The 21335-nt window shown below is 37.4% G+C and overlaps 1 protein-coding gene and 1 pseudogene across 1 annotated transcript; both read right to left on the bottom strand.

Moving 5' to 3' along the window:
* Positions 1-771: 771 nt before the first annotated feature.
* Positions 772-11721, bottom strand: LOC140973172 (uncharacterized). Its single transcript, XM_073435778.1, has 7 exons — positions 11535-11721; positions 11419-11459; positions 2800-2857; positions 2481-2574; positions 1953-2037; positions 1818-1883; positions 772-988 (listed from the first exon to the last, which is right to left on the bottom strand). The coding sequence occupies exons 1-7, from the start codon at positions 11617-11619 to the stop codon at positions 875-877; spliced, it is 543 nt and encodes a 180-aa protein (XP_073291879.1). The 5' UTR covers positions 11620-11721; the 3' UTR covers positions 772-874.
* Positions 11722-18785: 7064 nt separating this feature from the next.
* On the bottom strand, positions 18786-21174 carry LOC140976508 (GRAS family protein RAM1-like; annotated as a pseudogene).
* Positions 21175-21335: the final 161 nt, after the last annotated feature.

Genomic DNA, 21335 nt, shown 5'->3' with positions numbered 1-21335 from the left:
ATTTTTAGTTCGTCTTGAATACACAAATTTAAAATATGACATATGCACCTAATATGGAAAGATTTATCACCTAATGATGATTTACATATTTTAATAAGATAACTAACATTTGAAGTATTTGTACTAGCATTATCAAAAGAAATTGAAAAAATTTGAGAAGATAAATCATATTATTCTAAAATAACAAATATAATTTGAGAAATATTTTGTGTCGTATGTAATTCATTAAAACATCTATATGCAAACAATATTTTTTCAGAGTTTCAAGAACTATCAATCCAATGACAAGTAATATGCACATATGAATAACTTTGTCAATGTTCACTCCAAATATCCAAACACAAAGAAACTTTATTATTTAAACTAGAAAATTCTTTAATTATTTTTTTTTTGTTCAACGACTAATTTTTTAAGTGTGCGCTTTAATGTATTTCATGAGATACGTTTAATAGAAGGTTCTACACTTGTTGAAAGCCAATTTTTAAAAGATAATTTATCATAAAAACTAAAAAAAGTTGTTCAATCGCACAATATCTAATCGTTTCTTCTCTAAATTTAAATTCATAATATTTAAATAGTTGAGATGAGAATGTCAACATGAGTTTGAGAACGATCAATACCGATTTTCACATAATGATTTTTCTCGACGTGCCACACCTTGTCGGACAAGAACCTTAAGCTGGTGGCTTAGACCAATTCAGCCATCTAGCTTTAGTTGGATTTGAAGACGGAAGTACTGAGATACTTTTTACATAAGTAAACCAAAGACACGAACAGCAGCGGATGGTGCAACACTTGATTGGAATTAGATTGAGGATGGTATCATTAGCAAGAAATAGTAAAAGTCTGTCTAATCAGAGAGCTAGCTAGCTAGCTATCTTGGGTGATATACGGGTGACACCTTCCTTTGAACAATGTCCTGGATCTGCTCAACAGACAACAGTGATGACTCTAGTTCAAAATTAGCCGCCTCCATCTGTTGGTGAATCTGCAATAGCACAAGTCAACTGAGATTTCTGCAATGTAATAAGTTTTGACGAATCCAGGAATTCTAAGGATACGAATGAGGGACAAAGAATATGAAAACTTGGGTTTCAAGGAACTGGAAATGCGGAAATTCATTTTTATAAAACAGAAAAGAAAAACCAAATATATATGGCTGTTGTCGTGTAAATCAATTGACAAGACATTAAATAATAGTCAAATATGTAATGAAAAGCAAGATTTTAACAATATAGACCCAACTAAGTAAAGGGCCTAGAGTCTAGACTAGGCTCCTTATATAATTAGGCCCCTGCTCTTTCCAACGACTTCACTTGAGAGGGGTGTCCCATGTTTTCAAATAAATGGGTGGTCATGTGCGATATATTCAATCCATTAAAATTATAGTTACATTTCACTACTAAAAATCTATTCATAGTTTGGTCCGCACTTAGAGACTAGGTCTGATTGTTGCCATACTCTACCTCACTGACCTGGACGAAATGAAGCAATCGGGCTATGTGAAAATGCATGGGTTTACAGAGTTTAAGTGTGATGAAGAAAGAAGGAATTACCCATGGACTAGATAAAATTCAGGATAAAAAAAAACAAAACAAAACAAGAAGACATCCAACAAAGCATATGGTTTTGATTCATGCTATAAATCCATAATATAAGCATTTTACGAAAATTTTGGTCAATATCTGGCTTAACATAAAGATAAACGGTGAAGGTAATGATAAACTGAATTCTTGTTTACACTGCTCGAGATATGTATGCGTATTCATGTAAAGAGAGGAAACCAAAAACAAGACTAACTCATTTACGCAGTGCACCTTTGCAAGAATTGCAGACTGATCATTCAAGTGAAACTTATGCATGTGTGTCAACATCTCCAGTTGCTGTAAAAATGTTAATCCAACCAATCAAGAGCTTTTTAAAGAAGTTAATTGCAATTGGAAATAAAATACCTGTTCTTGTAACTTCTGTTGCATTTCCATCCTTACGGCAAATTTTTCTGGCCCAAGCTCTGCTTCCTCACAAGCTATCTCCTCCCTTTCAATAAATAGAATAGCCGGTAATACATCACTTTTCCAAAACTGGGAGATCTCACAACTATTAGAAGGAAAAGGAAAAAATTCCAGAACAGATTAAAAGACTAAAGATGGATAGATCTAGTGAAGACTGCAGAGTAAGGGTAGTCACACACATGAATACAGAAGAATTGAATCACTGTCTGGATAATATAGTTCATAAAGGAGGAGCAGGAAATAATGAACCCATTTTCATAACCAAAAGGGAATTTGGGTTGCAAGACTATGAGGGTAAGAACCAACCATCCGAAAGAATACTTGGTGAACTGTGCTTAACCAGATAGTCATAAATTTAACAAATTCAAACTGTAGAGATAATTGACTCTGTGTTTTCAATAGCTTTAAAGAATAGCTAGAACCAATTAGCTTGGATGCCACATGGATACATAAATTAGTCGTGCTTACTTTGCTACAAAACCATAAAACTGAATCATCAAATCTCGATCATTCTCATAAACCATGTTTACTTTTCCCAAGAAAGCTAGACCAAACCGTGGATCTGCAATCCAGAAGTAAAGTAAATCAATCACCAAGTAATTTTGTGAAAAGAAGACAAGAAATAACGAACTTCACATTATCATTCAAGAGATACTGCAGGTTATTTTTTAGAACCACAGTTCATCTACTTCCAAACAATGTCGAATGTCTGCTTCATGAAAATAATTTTAATACAAAGCTCTATTATTTTGTGCAAAATCGTTTATTTTTCACCAAGATCACTCACCAACTCCCATTTGAGAAAATATCTCCTCTTGGATAGCAGTAGTTACAGCAACAGCTTCCTGCATGTGTGAAGACCAAAGAATTTGAAGAGCCACATTAAGAATTTGAAGAGCCACATTTGAAGAGCCACAAAGCCAAGCCTTTAAACCACATTTTCAAGCCATGAATTCAAGGAGGAATTTGAAGAGACATAACATCATGTTAATGGTGTTTAAGGCCATCAAGAAGGCCATAAACATGGATGTAATGGCCTTGAATGAGAGCTTTTTCACCTCCCTTCCATGAGCCTATAAATACCATGCATGATGACCAAAAAGAAGGCACAAAACATTCACAACATTCTGAAAATTTCAGCAACTCATTCTTGTCCATTTTCGAAGCATCGCAGTAGCATAATTCTTGTCCGGTTCGACGCAGTCCAGCAGCTTTCGTGTTCGAATTTTAGTTGTCTTTCCCTCAAATCTTTGAAGATTATCATCAAGTAAGTGGGCTTTTGCTATATATATTTCTTTGTAAGTGGGTTTTTGTTATACTTTTACGTACACTTGCATTTCATGAGTGTACTACTTGATATATATATCGACATACTTGTTCTTCGTAAGTATGTCCACATTTGCTCAAAAAATAAATTAAGTATGTTTCTTGAAATTCGATCGGCATGATATATTCGTTCCTATTTGTTATGAAAATCTTTGAACAATTTGTTGATTGATATTCGTTATAATATTTGAAAGCATGTTTGAAATCTTTGAAATGCACTGTAATGATTCGAATTAGAAATGGCAAGGAAATTCCGATATTTGATATGTTTTGTTTAAGGCCCTGATGCGGTGGGTTATAATAACCGTTCTTTTGGCCTCGCCCCTTAGAGGAGTAACATATAGGGGACTGATCAGTAAACCATGAAAAAGGAGATGATTTTCAGTGCTATGTTTGTATCTTGTTCATATTCGATTCAACATGCTTAAGATTGAGATTATAATAATGTATTCGTATAATTATAACCTTGATATTCGTTATGCCCGATCGGCCCCCATTTACTGAGTATTTCCCAAGTACTCACCCCTTACATTCCCACCTCCAGATAAGAACGAGAAACAAATCGAAGATAAAGAACAAGAATACTTTTGGGGATGGTGATGAAGTCAATCCAATTCAAGACCAGTCTTATCATTGTCTCTTAGTTATATTATCGTGTTATACGCTTCCGCATTTCGTTTTAATCGCATTGTAAAGACGATTATTGATTTATGTAATAGACTGGCTTTTGGCTATTTGATGTACTACGTGGCTTGTTGTTATACGGTTTTAAATTGTTAAACAACGCCGATGACACGTCTCGATTTCGGGGCGTGACATTTAAGTGGTATCAGAGCCGCCAGGTTCATAATCCGGCTGGAGATTTCGAAGGACAAAGTTTGACGAAGTTAGATTTTGGCAAAAACTTAGTCATTCATGTCCACCCCAATCTTATATTTGAAAATTGTGACTTCCGAAACTCAAGAATTCGATTCCATTAATTATTCTGTATTGAGCTCGACGTATAGTCTTCAAACCATACGTCAATTCTCGAATTTTCCATCTTTGAACCCTTTCTGAATCAAATCTCGAATGAGATGACTATTAAAGTTACCGTTTGATGTTTATTCACGACCTTATCATTTTGTAAGCCTTTCCATTTGTTTTATTTCAGGAAATGGCTTCAAATTCTTCTATGCCTCGCATTCGGACCACGGCTCGCATGAGTGTTATACCCGTCCCTGACAAGGATACCATCATTAAGGATCTTCGAGCATCTCTCGCCCGAGAACAGAAAGACAACGGGAAACTGATTGCAACTTTACATACTCTACAAGAAGAAAAGAACGAGCTAGAGGAACAGAAAGCTCATCTCCAGGCTCTCTTGGAACAGACCTCTTTTATAGCAGTCCAACGACATCAGCAAGATGCATTGGTCATTCAAGAACTACAAGATTCGGTGCAGCATCTGACTATGCATAACGAACACTTACAAAATCAGATTCAACAACTTCAGGATGCCCTTATCGACTTGGAACCTGAAATGGAACCAATAGAAGAGCCAATGGAAGACGAAGCAGTAGGAGATGGCGAGATTTTAGATGATTGAGGAATTAGTGTCACGACTGGTTGTAATAAGGATTTATAATCCATTTGATTTCTCATGAATTTTCTCTTCTTTTGTGCTTCCTAAAACTTGGATTTGTATTGTTTTCCCTTTTCATTTGAATCAATAAAGAGTTTATTTGGTTTTATCAGTGGTCGATTTCATTTCATGTTTGACTCATTGATATATGTTAGCAAACGAATATCTTAGAAACTTGTACACTTGTAGGACATGGACGGGAGACCAGTACGAAACAACCGCAACCCACGCTACGGAAATCGCAATAACAACCGTAATAACACCGACAATGAAGAGAACCTACCTCCGCCACCACCACCAGGATTGGGCCTAAGTCAAGCTGATTTAATGGCCATAGCAACTATTGTGGCCACCACCATCCAAGGGTTGGGAAACACAAACGCCAATGGCAATCCGCCACCACCAGGACCTCCAGCACAGGGGGTCAAGTACCACTACGAGTCTCTCCGAAAGAATCGAGCTCAAACATTCAAAGGAGACCCGGACCCTGAAGTTGCCCAAAACTGGATCAAAAATATTGAGACCCAACTCCGCCTACTCGAGATTCCCAACGAGTTCAAGGTGGATGTGGTGACACCATTTTTAGAAGAAAAAGCAGCCAAATGGTGGGAGACAGTCTCACCAGCTGTGACAGCAAATGGACCAATCACATGGCAACAATTCCGAGAGGTATTCCTGAAACAGTACTATCCGGCTGAAGTGAGATTACAGAAGTTGAGTGAATTTGAAAATTTCGCTCAAACTATGGATATGTCTGTGATGGAGTATACTTCAAAGTTCAACTCCCTTGGAACCTATGCACCCACTATCATGGCTGATGATACTTTGAAAATGCATCGGTTCAAGCGTGGTTTGAGCAGCCGTATTCAGTCAGCTTTAGCAGTTTATCAACCTACGAGCTTTGCTGATCTAATGGGCGCAGCAATAAGAGCAGAGACAGACATCAAACGCCGGGAGGATGAGAACAAGAATAAGCGACCTCATTCTGGACAATCTTTTCAAGGGAAACAACCGTTCAAAAGACCAAATCAGTCCAGTGGGACTTTCAAGGGCGCTTCGTCCAGTCCAACATATCAAGAGGCCAAGATGTGTCCTATCTGCAATAACCGCCATTCTGGGGAATGCCGTAGAAAAACTGGTGCATGCTTCAATTGTGGGAAATTGGGACATCGAATTGCTGATTGTCCCGAGCCGAAGAAAGGGACATGGTCAAATAGTGATACTACCTCCAACAAGCCGAAGGAAAATAAGCCCAACGCTCGTGTGTTTGCAATGACTCATAAAGAGGCAGATGACTCAAACGATGTCGTGGCAGGTACCATTCTAATCAATGAAATGCCAGCTTATGTATTGTTTGATTGTGGTGCCACTCATTCGTTCATATCTAAGAGGTTCACTAAGAAATTAAGGCTTATACCTGAGGTACTTGTTGAACCATTTAGAGTAGCAACTCCCACAAGTAAGACAATTGAAACTCATAGGGTGCACAAAGATTGTAATATCGGTATCAATGAGCACATATTTCAAGCTGAATTGATTCAACTAAACATGGTGGAGTTCGACGCCATTCTGGGAATGAATTGGCTATCAAAGAATCACGCAATTGTAGACTGCCGCCTGAAGAACGTCAAACTAAGGGCTCCGAACCAAGAAGAAATCGTTTACTATGGCAAAGTCAAGAAACATGAATCCTTACTATCTGCTTCCCAGACTTGGAAAGCCATGAAAAGTGGAGAAGAAGTTTACCTGGCTATGTTAAGCGAGGTAAAGGAAGGAACCACACTTGCACTAGAAAAGATTCCGGTAGTACAAGAGTTTCCGGATGTCTTTCCTGAAGAACTCCCTGGCACAATCCCTGACCGCGAAGTGGAATTTGAGATTAATTTAGTACCCAATGCTACACCAATCTCAAAAGCACCGTACCGAATGGCTCCAGCAGAGTTGAAAGAACTCAAAAAACAACTTCAAGAATTGTTGGATAAGAAGCAAATCCGACCAAGCGCATCACCATGGGGAGCTCCTGTCCTATTTGTGAAGAAAAAAGACGGAAGCATGAGATTGTGTATTGATTACAGGGAACTGAATAAGATCACAATCAAGAATAAGTACCCGCTTCCAAGGATAGATGACTTGTTTGACCAACTCAAAGGAGCTACAGTCTTTTCCAAGCTTGACTTAAGGTCAGGCTACCACCAACTAAAGGTCAAAACAGACGATATTCCGAAGACAGCCTTCAGAACAAGGTATGGGCACTATGAGTTCATCGTAATGCCGTTCGGGTTGACAAACGCTCCGGCAGCATTCATGGATCTCATGAATAGGGTGTTCAAACCGTTTCTTGACAAGTTCGTTGTGGTATTCATCGACGATATTCTTGTATATTCGTCAAGTGAGGAGGACCACAAAGAACATCTTCGTCTCACCCTCCAGACGCTTAGAGAAAAGGAACTGTACGCCAAGTTCAGGAAATGCGAATTCTGGCTAAAGAGCGTCACATTCTTGGGACACATAATATCAGCAGCAGGAGTGTCTGTGGACCCTAAGAAGGTAGAAGCAATCATGGATTGGTCGAGACCAAAGAATGTGGCAGAAATTCGAAGCTTCTTGGGATTAGCGGGCTATTATCGAAAATTTGTTGAAGGATTCTCTTCAATAGCCATACCCCTCACTAAACTCACACAAAAGAACTCTAAGTTTCAATGGAGTGAAGAATGTGAGCAAAGTTTCGAGACCTTGAAGAAGAAACTTGCCTCTACTCCGGTATTGGTATTGCCATCTGAAGGAAAAAACTTCACCATCTACAGTGATGCTTCTAAAGGAGGTTTAGGATGTGTGCTCATGCAAGATGGAAGGGTGATCGCCTACGCTTCAAGGCAACTGAAACCATATGAGCACAACTATCCGACGCATGACCTCGAACTAGCTGCAGTGGTGTTCGCACTAAAAATATGGAGACATTATCTCTATGGAGCCAAGTGTGAGATTTTCACTGATCACCAAAGTCTCAAGTATTTGTTCACTCAAAAAGAACTAAATATGCGGCAGAGACGATGGATTGAACTCCTGAAGGATTACGATTTGACAATAAGCTATCATCCGGGCAAGGCAAACAAGGTAGCTGACGCTTTGAGTCGGAAGAATATGGGCAAGGTAATACTAGCGTCACTTTCAGCACAACCGTGCCTCCGGGAAACAATCAAAATAAGTCAAGATCGAGACCCCACTTTGATGAAACTGAAACAACAAGCTGAAGAAGGAAAATCACCAGATATTCAGACAGATGACAAAGGAGTTGTGTGGATGAAAGGACGATTGTGTGTACCTGACATTGAAAATCTTCGACAGGAAGTAATGTCTGAAGCACACAAGTCAAAATTTTCAGTCCACCCCGGCAGTACCAAAATGTATAAAGATTTGAAGAAAAACTTCTGGTGGAGTGGAATGAAAAAGGACGTTGCAATGTTTGTCTCCAAGTGTCACGTGTGCCAACAAGTCAAGGCAGAACACCAGAGACCTGGTGGACTTCTTCAACCTTTGGAAATCCCGGAATGGAAATGGGAACATATTTCCATGGACTTTGTAGTCGGTTTACCAAGGTCTAGACAAAGCTATGATGGTATATGGGTAATCGTAGATAGACTCACAAAATCTGCGCATTTCTTACCTGTCTGCATGAACTATAATCTGGATAAACTGGCCACCTTGTACATGAATAATATCGTACGGTTACACGGAGTTCCAGTTAGCATACTATCAGACAGAGATCCGAGGTTTGCATCCCGTTTTTGGAAGAGCTTTCAAAAAGCTATGGGGACAAAAGTTACTCTTAGTACGGCATATCACCCTCAAACGGACGGCCAAACTGAGAGGACAATACAAACTTTGGAGGACATGCTGAGAGCGTGTGCTCTAGACTTCAATGGTAATTGGAGCGAACATCTGTCCTTAATCGAGTTCGCATACAATAATAGTTATCACAGCAGTATTGGAATGGCACCGTACGAAGCTCTGTATGGACGAAAGTGTCGATCGCCACTATATTGGGATGAAGTAGGGGAAAAAGCCATGGTTGGACCCGAACTGATCCAAGAAACAGTGGATAAAGTTGCTATGATCAAAGAGAGACTGAAAACTGCACAGGATCGACAGAAAAGCTGGGCTGACCTGAAAAGAAGACCCGTGGAATTTGAAGTGGGTGAAAAAGCATATGTGAAAGTGTCACCCATGAAGGGTGTGATGCGGTTCAATAAAACTGGGAAATTGAATCCTAGATACGTCGGACCTTTTGAAATCTTAGAGAAAGTGGGAACACTTGCTTATAAAATAGCACTTCCACCTGATATGTCAAGAATCCACAATGTTTTCCACGTTTCGCAGCTAAGGAAATATATTTCCGATCCAAGTCATATTCTGGAGGCTGGACCACTTCTGGTTGAGGGCAAGCTAAATGAGGAGCTGAAGTACGAAGAAATTCCAATCCGAATTGTGGGTAACAAAGAACAAGTATTGAGACGACGAACTATTCCATATGTCAAAGTACAATGGTCCAATCACACCGAAAAAGAAGCTACTTGGGAGTTGGAAGGAATGATGCGAGAACAATATCCGAATCTCTTTGAAGATCGAGTATAGCCAAGTTTCGAGGACGAAACTCCTCATAAGGTGGGAAGGATGTGAAGACCAAAGAATTTGAAGAGCCACATTAAGAATTTGAAGAGCCACATTTGAAGAGCCACAAAGCCAAGCCTTTAAACCACATTTTCAAGCCATGAATTCAAGGAGGAATTTGAAGAGACATAACAACATGTTAATGGTGTTTAAGGCCATCAAGAAGGCCATAAACATGGATGTAATGGCCTTGAATGAGAGCTTTTTCACCTCCCTTCCATGAGCCTATAAATACCATGCATGATGACCAAAAAGAAGGCACAAAACATTCACAACATTCTGAAAATTTCAGCAACTCATTCTTGTCCATTTTCGAAGCATCGCAGTAGCATAATTCTTGTCCGGTTCGACGCAGTCCAGCAGCTTTCGTGTTCGAATTTTAGTTGTCTTTCCCTCAAATCTTTGAAGATTATCATCAAGTAAGTGGGCTTTTGCTATATATATTTCTTTGTAAGTGGGTTTTTGTTATACTTTTACGTACACTTGCATTTCATGAGTGTACTACTTGATATATATATCGACATACTTGTTCTTCGTAAGTATGTCCACATTTGCTCAAAAAATAAATTAAGTATGTTTCTTGAAATTCGATCGGCATGATATATTCGTTCCTATTTGTTATGAAAATCTTTGAACAATTTGTTGATTGATATTCGTTATAATATTTGAAAGCATGTTTGAAATCTTTGAAATGCACTGTAATGATTCGAATTAGAAATGGCAAGGAAATTCCGATATTTGATATGTTTTGTTTAAGGCCCTGATGCGGTGGGTTATAATAACCGTTCTTTTGGCCTCGCCCCTTAGAGGAGTAACATATAGGGGACTGATCAGTAAACCATGAAAAAGGAGATGATTTTCAGTGCTATGTTTGTATCTTGTTCATATTCGATTCAACATGCTTAAGATTGAGATTATAATAATGTATTCGTATAATTATAACCTTGATATTCGTTATGCCCGATCGGCCCCCATTTACTGAGTATTTCCCAAGTACTCACCCCTTACATTCCCACCTCCAGATAAGAACGAGAAACAAATCGAAGATAAAGAACAAGAATACTTTTGGGGATGGTGATGAAGTCAATCCAATTCAAGACCAGTCTTATCATTGTCTCTTAGTTATATTATCGTGTTATACGCTTCCGCATTTCGTTTTAATCGCATTGTAAAGACGATTATTGATTTATGTAATAGACTGGCTTTTGGCTATTTGATGTACTACGTGGCTTGTTGTTATACGGTTTTAAATTGTTAAACAACGCCGATGACACGTCTCGATTTCGGGGCGTGACAGCATGGGTTTGAAATTTGAATTCAACCACAACCAAAGGGACAATTGAAGCAATTTTCATCCAATTTTACTTTCCAATGCTAAAATATGAGCTTCAACAATGATAACTAGTAGTAAAAATGGAAAAGCAAACGAATCTGAAAACAGATTAAATCTCGTATCAATCAAGTTGAAATTTTATTAAAACAGTTTTAAAGAATATACAGCACATGCACAAAAGCAGCGAATATCTACGCCACGTCGCCACCACAAAAGTTACTACTGAAATTGAATCAACCGTTGTTTCTCATACAACCCACATAAAGATTAAAGACTCGGTGCCCAAAAACAGTGAGGGCATGTCGCGTAAATCTAAAATTGATAATCTTGGCAATGAAAAACCAGAACACACTAAATCTTGGTACGAGGATAATTCTAATCACATATTAATCAACTCAGTTTACAGGATTAAACTTCTATCGACGAGTAAAAGAACAAATAAAAATAATATTCACCTGCTTGTCGCTGACGGCATCAGCAATCCGCTTCTTGACCTCTGAAAATGGAATATCTCAGCCATTTAAATGAATCGAAAACAAATGTGAAAAGACAGTGAAATTGCTACAAGTACCGGGCTGTGAGGTGAGAAAGGAGAACCGATCAAAGAGATAAAGCAACTGATCTCGTGATAGCATACCAGAGTCCTGATACGCCATAGCCCACCAGAAGTAGTATTCCAAGAACTAAATTGTTTTTTGGGTGTGGGGGGACGACCTCTTTTGTAGTGTGGGATAACCTGGCACGCTTATTCACGATCAGTAATTTGACATCGAATTATTTATGTGCAATGAGGAATTTGATTTAAATAATAATTATAAAAAAGATGATAATATCTTGGATTATTTTTTATAATCCAACCATAATTTAGATATTACTTCTTTTTTATAATTAGTATCCACAAATGTAATGTTCATTATTAATTTTCAGGCCAATTCCTTATCACCACAATTATCATTAGAATACTATTTTTAAATAAAATTGTTTTTCTTAAAAGGAGTACATCCAAGGTTGAAGTTGCCTCGGGTTGTTGTAAAACTGACCGAACAAACCGGATTAACGTCCATGGTATGAAACACATGAAACCTAATTTGCATGTCAAGTTCAAGAAGGTGATTAGATAAAAAACCACTGCCACGTTATCCAGCTGCTACTCTTACATTTCGTGTCTTGTCATGTCGTGTCGTGTAGTATCATGCTCATGCTCGTGCTCGTGCTCGTGCTGGTATTCTACCTTTCCATTTCAATGGTATTAAGATCCACCAAACTGCAATATCTTTGTTTATTACCCAACCTCAAAAAACTAAGCTTCCAACCACCACAGCAGTAAGGAGAACCATGTGTTTCTAGGCACTGAAGTTAAATTAATATCAAAACAAACCATATTCTGAAGCACACCTTTCTTAGCACGCCAAACGTGATAATTAGTGTATTGCTTCTTCATATGGTCATCACTGCCACATAAAAAACAATTAGAGCTTTGAGAATCACTAAGATTTTTCTGTTGTTTCTTCGAAGGTTGTGTATCAGCAGCTTCCTTATCATTCATTTTCTTTTCTTTATCCTTCGAGATAGATGCATAATGAGCACTTCATGTCTTGTATTACTTCAACCTTTCCTCTTCCTGAACAGAGTGTGAGATGAGTTCATTCAGAGACCAAGTCTCTTTCTGACAATTATAGCTCACATTGAATTGGTTAAACTGAGGATGAAGAGATATTAAAACCAAATGCACCAGCAAGTCAAGGTTAGGCTTTAGTGCTTTCAACCTTGAAGCAAGATGAGACATTTTCATAATGTACTTCCGATGTATCCCTTACTTTTGTACCTCATTGAAACGAGGCTAGCTAAAAGTTTATCAATTTCAGATTTTTCATTTTTAGCAAACCTCTTTTCGAGGTTCTGAAGAAAAGCCTTAGCCGTAGCAATGTCACTCGACTTTGTGCACCTGAATGTTTCTAGAATAGCTCTCTTTATAATCATCATACACATGCGATTCGTCATCTCCCATCTTTCAAACTCCAACTTTTCATCAGAGATACTTTTATCCGTAATGGTTGGAGGAGAGTCAACCCTTATCGCAATGTCCAAATCCATGACTCCGAGAACTATCAATAAATTCTCTTGCTACGATTTAAAATTCGAGTCATTTAACATAGGGATATAATTTATTTTGAAATGAATATTTGCAGGAGTCAAATCTAAATTGAGAACAAAAAAAGGAAATATACATGCTCAACCAAATATCCAGATAAAATAATCAATAAATTCAAATAGTTTAAACCCCAGAAACAAGATATTGAGCACTCCATTAATGTTTTATCTTTGGACAAAAGATTAACTGATAATTGATATCTTGACGTAACAGTCAAAGACTGATAGTAACTATAATGTCAAATAACAACTTTTCTTTTGGTCGATTTATTATTCACACGAAAAATCGAACAACTATCACATGTTTACGACCATAAGTGCATATAAAATTATATTAAATATTAACATTCTTTTGAGCCGATTAATATTTATATAAATCACATATATTAAAATCTTTTTGTATTTCAAAATAAAATTAATTTTCACAAAAGTGGCGAAATTTTATTTCAATCAATCAATTTTAAATACATATAACCTTATTATTATTTGAATATTTTAACCATAAACTGAATAAAACTGAAACGTAAAAAAATTTCACGAAATCAATACGACCCGAAATCGCATGTCTACTTCGGCCCAGATATTCTGAGTGCGCGGGGGGACCCCAAAATCACGCCCCTACGCGCTCGCGACTTCATGAATAGTAACGGGGGAGCGGGGGAGCTCCGAAAAGTCGTCTATGTGCGTCTATGTTTGTTTGGGCATACCATATGTCGATTTTGGTGAAAAATTTTAACCCAAATTTTCGATTTTTTTCTAAAATATTTTTTTGTTAATAAAAACTGGACGGAAAATTGAAGTTTTGTACCGAATCCTTAAAATTTTCAACCAAAATCTATTTACAAACACTGAAATTTTAAAAGATTTGTTTTCAACTAAAATATTTCCAGATCTGAAGTCATATCAAAATTTTAAAACAAATTTATTTTCCAAATCTGGAACCAAATAATATCTAAAATTTTAAACAAATCTCAATGATTCAAGCATGAGTGACTCTAATACCACTTGTTGGGGAAATCCATAAACCACAGAATCCATCATACTGAATCATTAAGAATCTGACTAAAAACTTGAGCAGAAACATACCTGAAGTCATAATTCTGAATTTTTTAGAAAGTGTATTGAATTTCCAAATCTACGCGCTATTTTATTTGAGAGAATCTTTTAGTTTTCTCTTCTGAACTATTTTCTTAATGAGAGAGAGAATAGAGAACGTGATGTTTCACGATCTGAGGATCATGACCCATATATAGATAATCATTATCTTCTAATATTTCCGTTTTTGTTCATCATAAAAAAAAAAATTACACTTAGATCTCTACACATTAAAGGCCGACAACTTATCAGATACATTAAAGCCCAATAGCCAAAACTTTAACTGATCACTTTAATTTTGGGCTTAACTTAATAGAGAACCCAATAAACATAATTATTCACATATAAGTCTATATAAATAAAATCGATCCAACATATTTATGACACGATTAACAAGGAACATGGCCCAACATGTGCAATGTAGTCATGTATTAGTAAAACAATAATAAGATGTGCGCTAAAAAACTACAATTTATTCAATGCACCGTCGACAAACGTGATGCCATGGTGATCCACACAAGGATGCAGGAGCACATAAACATATAAATCTAATACGAAATATCTGTTGTATGTTGCCTAATTATAACATACCTTAATCTGTCATACAATGGCCGAGTGATGTGAAACTATCAAAATGTGATCAATCACTCTACACGGTCACTATCTTTTAGAGAAATCAAAATAAAAAATAAGCTTTATGAAACACTGAAATCTGGTATATTAAAAAAATAAAAGAATCAAAACAAGGAATTTCTAAGTCACGTGTTACCAAATAACTCTAATACCATTATCAAAATTATACCGTACATAATTTTGAAGGTTGTAATACTTAATTTAAGAGTTTTGGGATCTATATCTGCCAAATTTCAAGTTGAACAATCAAGTTGAGTGTGTCTGTATACATATATGTAGAATATATATCTGAAGCATTAGCAAGGCTGTTTGCGAAAGTTTATTGTTTGATTCGACCATGGAATCAAATCTCTTGTACCAACACTCGGTGTCTGTTTAAGACCGTACAAAGATTTGTTCAACCTGCAAACCAAGTTCTCTTTGTCTTTTTCTACAAAATCTTCTGGCCTAAGCATATAGATTTCTTCTTCAAGATCTCAATGAAGAAATGATGTTTTCACATCTAGCTGTTCTAGATGTAGGTCAAACACATCACACAATGCAACATTACTCTGACGGTTGTAAGCCGAAATACTGGAGAAAATATCTCATTGAAGTCAATGTCTTCTTTCTGAGCATACCTTTTTACCACCAATCTAGCACGATACCGCTCAACTTGGTTATTTCCATCACGCTTGATCTTATAGACACATCTGTTTCCAATGGCTTTCCTCCCTCGTGGTAGTGTAACAAGATCCCAAGTGTTATTCTTGTCTGATGCCTCCAACTCTTCTTGCATCGCTATAATCCACAAGGATACATCCGAGCTTTGAGTAGCCTTGTGGAAACTCGATGACTCACCATCCTCAAATAATAGACAATATGCAATATCGCTTTCAGTGACATAATCTGAAAGTCAACCTGGTGGTCTTCTGTCTCGGGTTGAATGCCTCACATTGGAAACCTCAGACTTAACATGTTCTTGTTCTTCGTGCTCTGGTACTGTTTCACAAGAAATTTGACCTTCGTCCGGCTTATTTTCCACATGAAATATAGTTGTTTATGAATTCAATGTGCCTTTGTCTCCCTTTACTTTATCTTCCTCGAAGATAACATCCTTGGTGATAACAAGCTTGTGAACAGTAGGATCCCGCAAACGAAACCCCTTTACTCCATCAGCATAACCCAAGAAGATGCATTTTCTGGATTTTGAATCCAACTTTGATCTTTCTTGCTCATTGTATAGAACATACACAAGACTTCCAAATATATGCAAATGAGAATAATATGTCGGCTTCCTGATCCACATCTCCATCGGAGTTTTCAGATTATTCGCCACTGATGGAGAACAATTGATAATATAACAAGTGATTTTGACTGTTTCCTCCCAAAATGACTTGTCTAGACCCATAGAACTCAACATAACTCTTGTTCTGTCCAACAAATTTCGGTTAATCCGTTCCGCACTCCATTCTGTTGAGATGTGTAAGCCGTCGTAAATTGTCTTTTGATGTCCTCATGTTGACAAAATGTATCAAACTCGTCACTGGTATATTATCCTCCATTTTCAGTCCTCAAACACTTGATTTTCTTCCAGAATCAAGTTCAACCCGCGCTTTGAAATCTTTGAAGATTTGGAAAACATCTGATTTCTTCTTGATTAGATACACCCAACATCTCCTAGAGAAATCATCAATGAATAAGATAAAGTATCTCGCTCCTTCATAAGCACAAGCGCACCATTCACAATTTTCATGATCCCGTTCTCGAAACGAGTTTTGCACCCAATATCATCCAATTGCCCCAAGGACAAAAGATTTTTCACCAGTCCCTTCACATGTCATACCTCTTGTATGGTGCGAATGGTGTCGTCAAATATTTTTATTTTGATAGTACCGACTCTAGCGATTTCCAAGACATGATCATTTTCCATGAATACAGATCCTCCTGAGATTGGTTCATAATGATCAAACCATTCTCTCCGAGAAGTCATGTGCCACGTCGCTCCTAAATCCCTAATCCATGTGTCACAAAAGTTGTGCCTGCCTTCTCCAATTGTTGCCGCTTCGCTGAATAATATTTCACCACTGCCTGAAGTACTAGCCACATTTCCTTGAGAATTCTTCTCGATACTCGTACACTCTTTCTTGAAGTGCCCTTTACTTCCACATTTAAAACAGTAAATATTTTTCTTCTTACTTCTCGATTTTGATCTACCTCGTCTTTGGCTCCCACTGGAGTCACGGTTCATAAATCTTTCTCTTATCATCTGCAAAACCTCTGTCTGCTTCGAAGTTACCAACCTATCTTCCTTATTCTTGCGTTGGCTTTCTTCTCCGAGAACCACAATTAAGACACTGTAGAATTTTAGAAAGCCTATAAGAATATTGTTTGTTATGTTGATGATAAGTTGATCACATGAATATGGTAGACTTTGAAGTAGAAGCTCCGCACGTTCATTTTCCTCTATTTTATGCCCCATGGAAGTGAGTTGGGCAAATAGAGTATTTAGTGTGTTAATATGGTCATCGATGAGGATTCCACCATCCGAAAAGTATAAAGCCTTCTCTTTAGGAAAATCATGTTGTGTAGCGACTTAACCTCGTACATCTTTGTCAGAGTATCCCAGATAAATTTTGCTATTTTTATCTCAGAGATACTTGACAATACTTTGTCTGCTATTGCCAAGTGTAGATTGGCAACAACATTATCATTCATCTCATTCTACTTTTCATCGTCCGAAATTTCCATCGGTCTATCTCCAATAGCCGCCAAGCAATTCTCCTTTCTTAAAACTGCTTGTATCGTTATTTTCCACAACATAAAGATGCTTCCATTGAACTTTGTTATCTCGTACCTACCCGCCATTATGCCTACAACAATTTTAGTAGACTGGACAAAATAATCCCACCTTAATAAAAAATCTTAAAAAAACTTTTCTGATGTGGAAGATCAGTCTAAGCTGCAACCACAGAGAAAACTCAGAATCTTAAGAAATTTTAAACCAAGGCTCTGATACCACTTTTTGGTTCAACGTTCGGCAACTTTATATAATAATATGAAAATAAAGTATAAAACTGGACATCGAGATTTACGTGAAAAATCCCTAAAAATTATTAGGGTAAAAACCACAGACAAGATGAAAATAATTCTACTATAATATTTTATAGTGTACAACCCACTCACTATATTTCCAAACAGAACACACACTCTCTTAATACATGAGAACAAAACACCTTACAAATATTATAGAACTAAGCAGTCAAATGCTATAAGATGATAGAAAACTCGATGAAAGGATACTTTGAAATGAAAGAATGAGACAACTATTTATAGTCGAATTTCGAAGTGTGAAACCGCGTAAGAAAAAAACACGTCTTCCTTTTCAAATTTCATTTGTCAAATGTATACATCTGCCTCATTAAAATCTTTATCTGTTTGTCTGCTACATTCCTCTGCCGACAGAAACTAGGTCAAGTTTAGGTGTTGGTACAATCATTTTGTTTCTCCTATAAATAGAAAATTGCAATTTTAATTTAAATTAGTATGTTTTAGATTTCACTCTTGTAACATATTAAATTTTTATTTCATTTACTAACTTATAATTTTTTTGTTTGTTCTGGTATTTTTTTAATATTTCTTATTTCGTATTGATGCTCTCCTACTTAGATCTTGCGACAAAATTAAAACATATGTTACATATATTAAAATATATTAAGCAAAGAATAATAATAAAGCAAAACGATGCTCAATATTTAAAATGGAAGAAAATCTTGTCGTTTTCTTGATTTTTGCTTAGGTAGATTTTAATGTATGACCACATTATCTATGAAGGAGAGCATAGTACGAAATAAACAAAATTATGTAGGTGTAATGACTTCAGCCAAAAAAAAAGAAAAAAAAATCAGTTTAATGAAAATCAAATTTTGACAAGTTATATGACTAAAATTGTAATTTTTCCTCTCATAAAATTAGTCCTTTTTTCGGCGCTGAGTACCGATACTATGTAACGTCCATAATTTTTGATGTCATGTCAGCGATGATTACCTCCTGTAGTATAATTGTTGTCACATCAACATGTAGGCGAAAATGAATTGCATGTTCAATGTGCTAAAATTGAACTTATTAGATTAACAAAAATCAAAATTAGGCCAATTTATGGGAGTATAGGACTAATTTAGAACTATGATGTTTTTTAAAATACTATGTTTTAGTTAATGTAATCGCGAAATACTACATTTGCCTGACTAACATCTCCAAGCAGAGGCAGCTAGAATGGCTCTATCTTGCCAACCCAGGAGCAAGCAACCACTGTCTTCTATCAACCTATACCCATCACAAGAGTACAATCCAAGCAATATTTTCGATTGAGTCACTGCATTCGCACTCAAGGGAACCCCTTGGAATCCTTTCCCTTCCATAATTTTCCTCCACTTCTCCAATCTTTCGTGCCTCATAACTCTCTCTGGCCCCTCATGTTCCACGATGTTCCTAATCTCTGGCGCAAAAATTTGTTGCTCCACCTTTGCTCTCTGTGCAGAATCCGGTGGAAATGTTGCATCCAATGAGTCGAAAATTGCTGAATAATAGTGCAACGCCTCCAGAAATCGGCCCAGGAAATAAGGTCCATTGTGGCTTGCTTCTTGTTCAACTATTGTCACTATGTTTGGTGCTTGATCTCTAATCATAGTTATAAGCTTTCCAAGACAATTTCCTGGGACTCGTTGAAGCCGATTGACAGAGTTAACGGCGAGAGCTTCACCAACCCTTCTGTTAAACATATGGGGTTTTAGGTTCTCCAGTTCTTCACCAACAGGATGGAATTCAAATGGAACACAAAGAGAGTGCGCGAGTTCAGTTAAACATCGACCGGTTTCCTTAACAGATTCAGGGGATGGACAAACTCCCGTGATTCGAAGAAAAGGAGAACCTCCTGGCCGGGCAGCAAGGGCTTGCATGAAAGCAGGCCATTGGTAGCCTTGGAGGATGTCAAGATCAATTATGTGAACACGCTCTTCAGCCTCAAATGCCTCAAAAATTGCTTGATTAGCTGTGAAATGAGCAAACTTAATGTAAGGGCAGGCCTGATAAAGGATTTGATAAATCTTGAGGATTTCTAGATTATCTGGAGGAAGGGGATTGAAAGGCTTTAAATTGGAGGTGCTAGGTTTATTTGAAAGGGTGGCAGCAAGTCTTGCACTCAGGGCTTCAGTGAAGCATGCAGCAACACGTTGCATGGAATCTCCAAGAGGAGACACCACTCTATTCAGGTGGTGGAGGTACCTCCTTGCTAACATATAGTCCTCCTTCGATTCTGCTTCTGCACAAGCAAGAAGGAGATGCACCAGTTGTAGTCCGCTATCATGTTCCTGTATGATCAGCATGAGATATAAGTCCATTTTCGGTAACTAAAAACGCTTAGTTTCATTAGCAAAAAAAGTTGGACCTGATCGGGTGAAAGAATTGGCATTATCGAACTGGTATTGTGCAACTGTTTATGCCGCTGCATAAATCTTGGTTGATTTGGCTGATGTCTTTCTTGGTGACTTCGCTGATGTTCTTCTTGGTTTCTTTCTTGTTGCAATTGGTGTGATAATGGTTGAGGTGCATTAATAGATCCCACCTGGTGATAAATCCCATTTTCTTGAGTCAACTGAGATCTTTCAGGAACACACGCCTGATCACTCACCACAGAATTATAAAACCTAGTCGAGTCAGGCATCGTCAAGCAATCCAATAACTCTGGCAAGTTCATCAAAGGATCTTCTACTCCACTAGGCAAGTTGAGAGGGGAAAACATGGTGAAATCCCCATCCTTCTGATCATAATTATTAGTATCTTCGAGTGGAGGGTCGAGAGCTGGCAAGGATACAAATTGATTACTAGGGGAGTTGAAGAAAACGGTGAAGTGGGCTCATCCCCTTGCCTTTGTGAGGCCCGAGTGGGGATGAAAACCGTGGTGGAGAGCTAAGCATGAGATTTTGACCCCCATGCATTGGGTGAACATGGTTGTTCCTAACTGGAGAACAAACCATGAAGTCGTCTAGTTGATCAGGAGGAAAGATAGATTCCCATAATGAATAATCTGGGGATGGAAATTCATAATCTTCAAATTTAAGAGCAGCTGGAATGTTGAGGTTTGTTAGGCTAGTTGGAGTTTCAATATTAGAAGATGATGGATTTTTGTTTTGTTCAAAACCATTGGATGATTTTTGATCGGGTCGTGATATGGGCTCCTGTTTTGTGCAAGAATTCTCAGTTTTCACTGAAATTTTCAAGTTTCCCATCTCGGATTTGATACTCCCTGTCTCACTACTGAGACTTCCCAAGCTGCCACATAGAGAGTTAATCATTATTTTATGTACAAGTTTCTTCTACATCATCAAGGTGGAGTTTGGAGCTCACTGATGTCGTATTATATATTGTTTTGGTCAAGCAAAATTAAAGCTTGGGGTTGTGATTGCATCTCCTTATATAGAGATGTACATATTGTCTGTCAGATGGGAGGAATATA

Source organism: Primulina huaijiensis, chromosome 1 (assembly GCF_012295235.1).
Source record: "Primulina huaijiensis isolate GDHJ02 chromosome 1, ASM1229523v2, whole genome shotgun sequence".
Lineage (NCBI taxonomy): Eukaryota > Viridiplantae > Streptophyta > Magnoliopsida > Lamiales > Gesneriaceae > Primulina > Primulina huaijiensis.
Note: the sequence above shows the minus strand (reverse complement) of the source record. Positions and strands in the feature narration are given on the sequence as shown.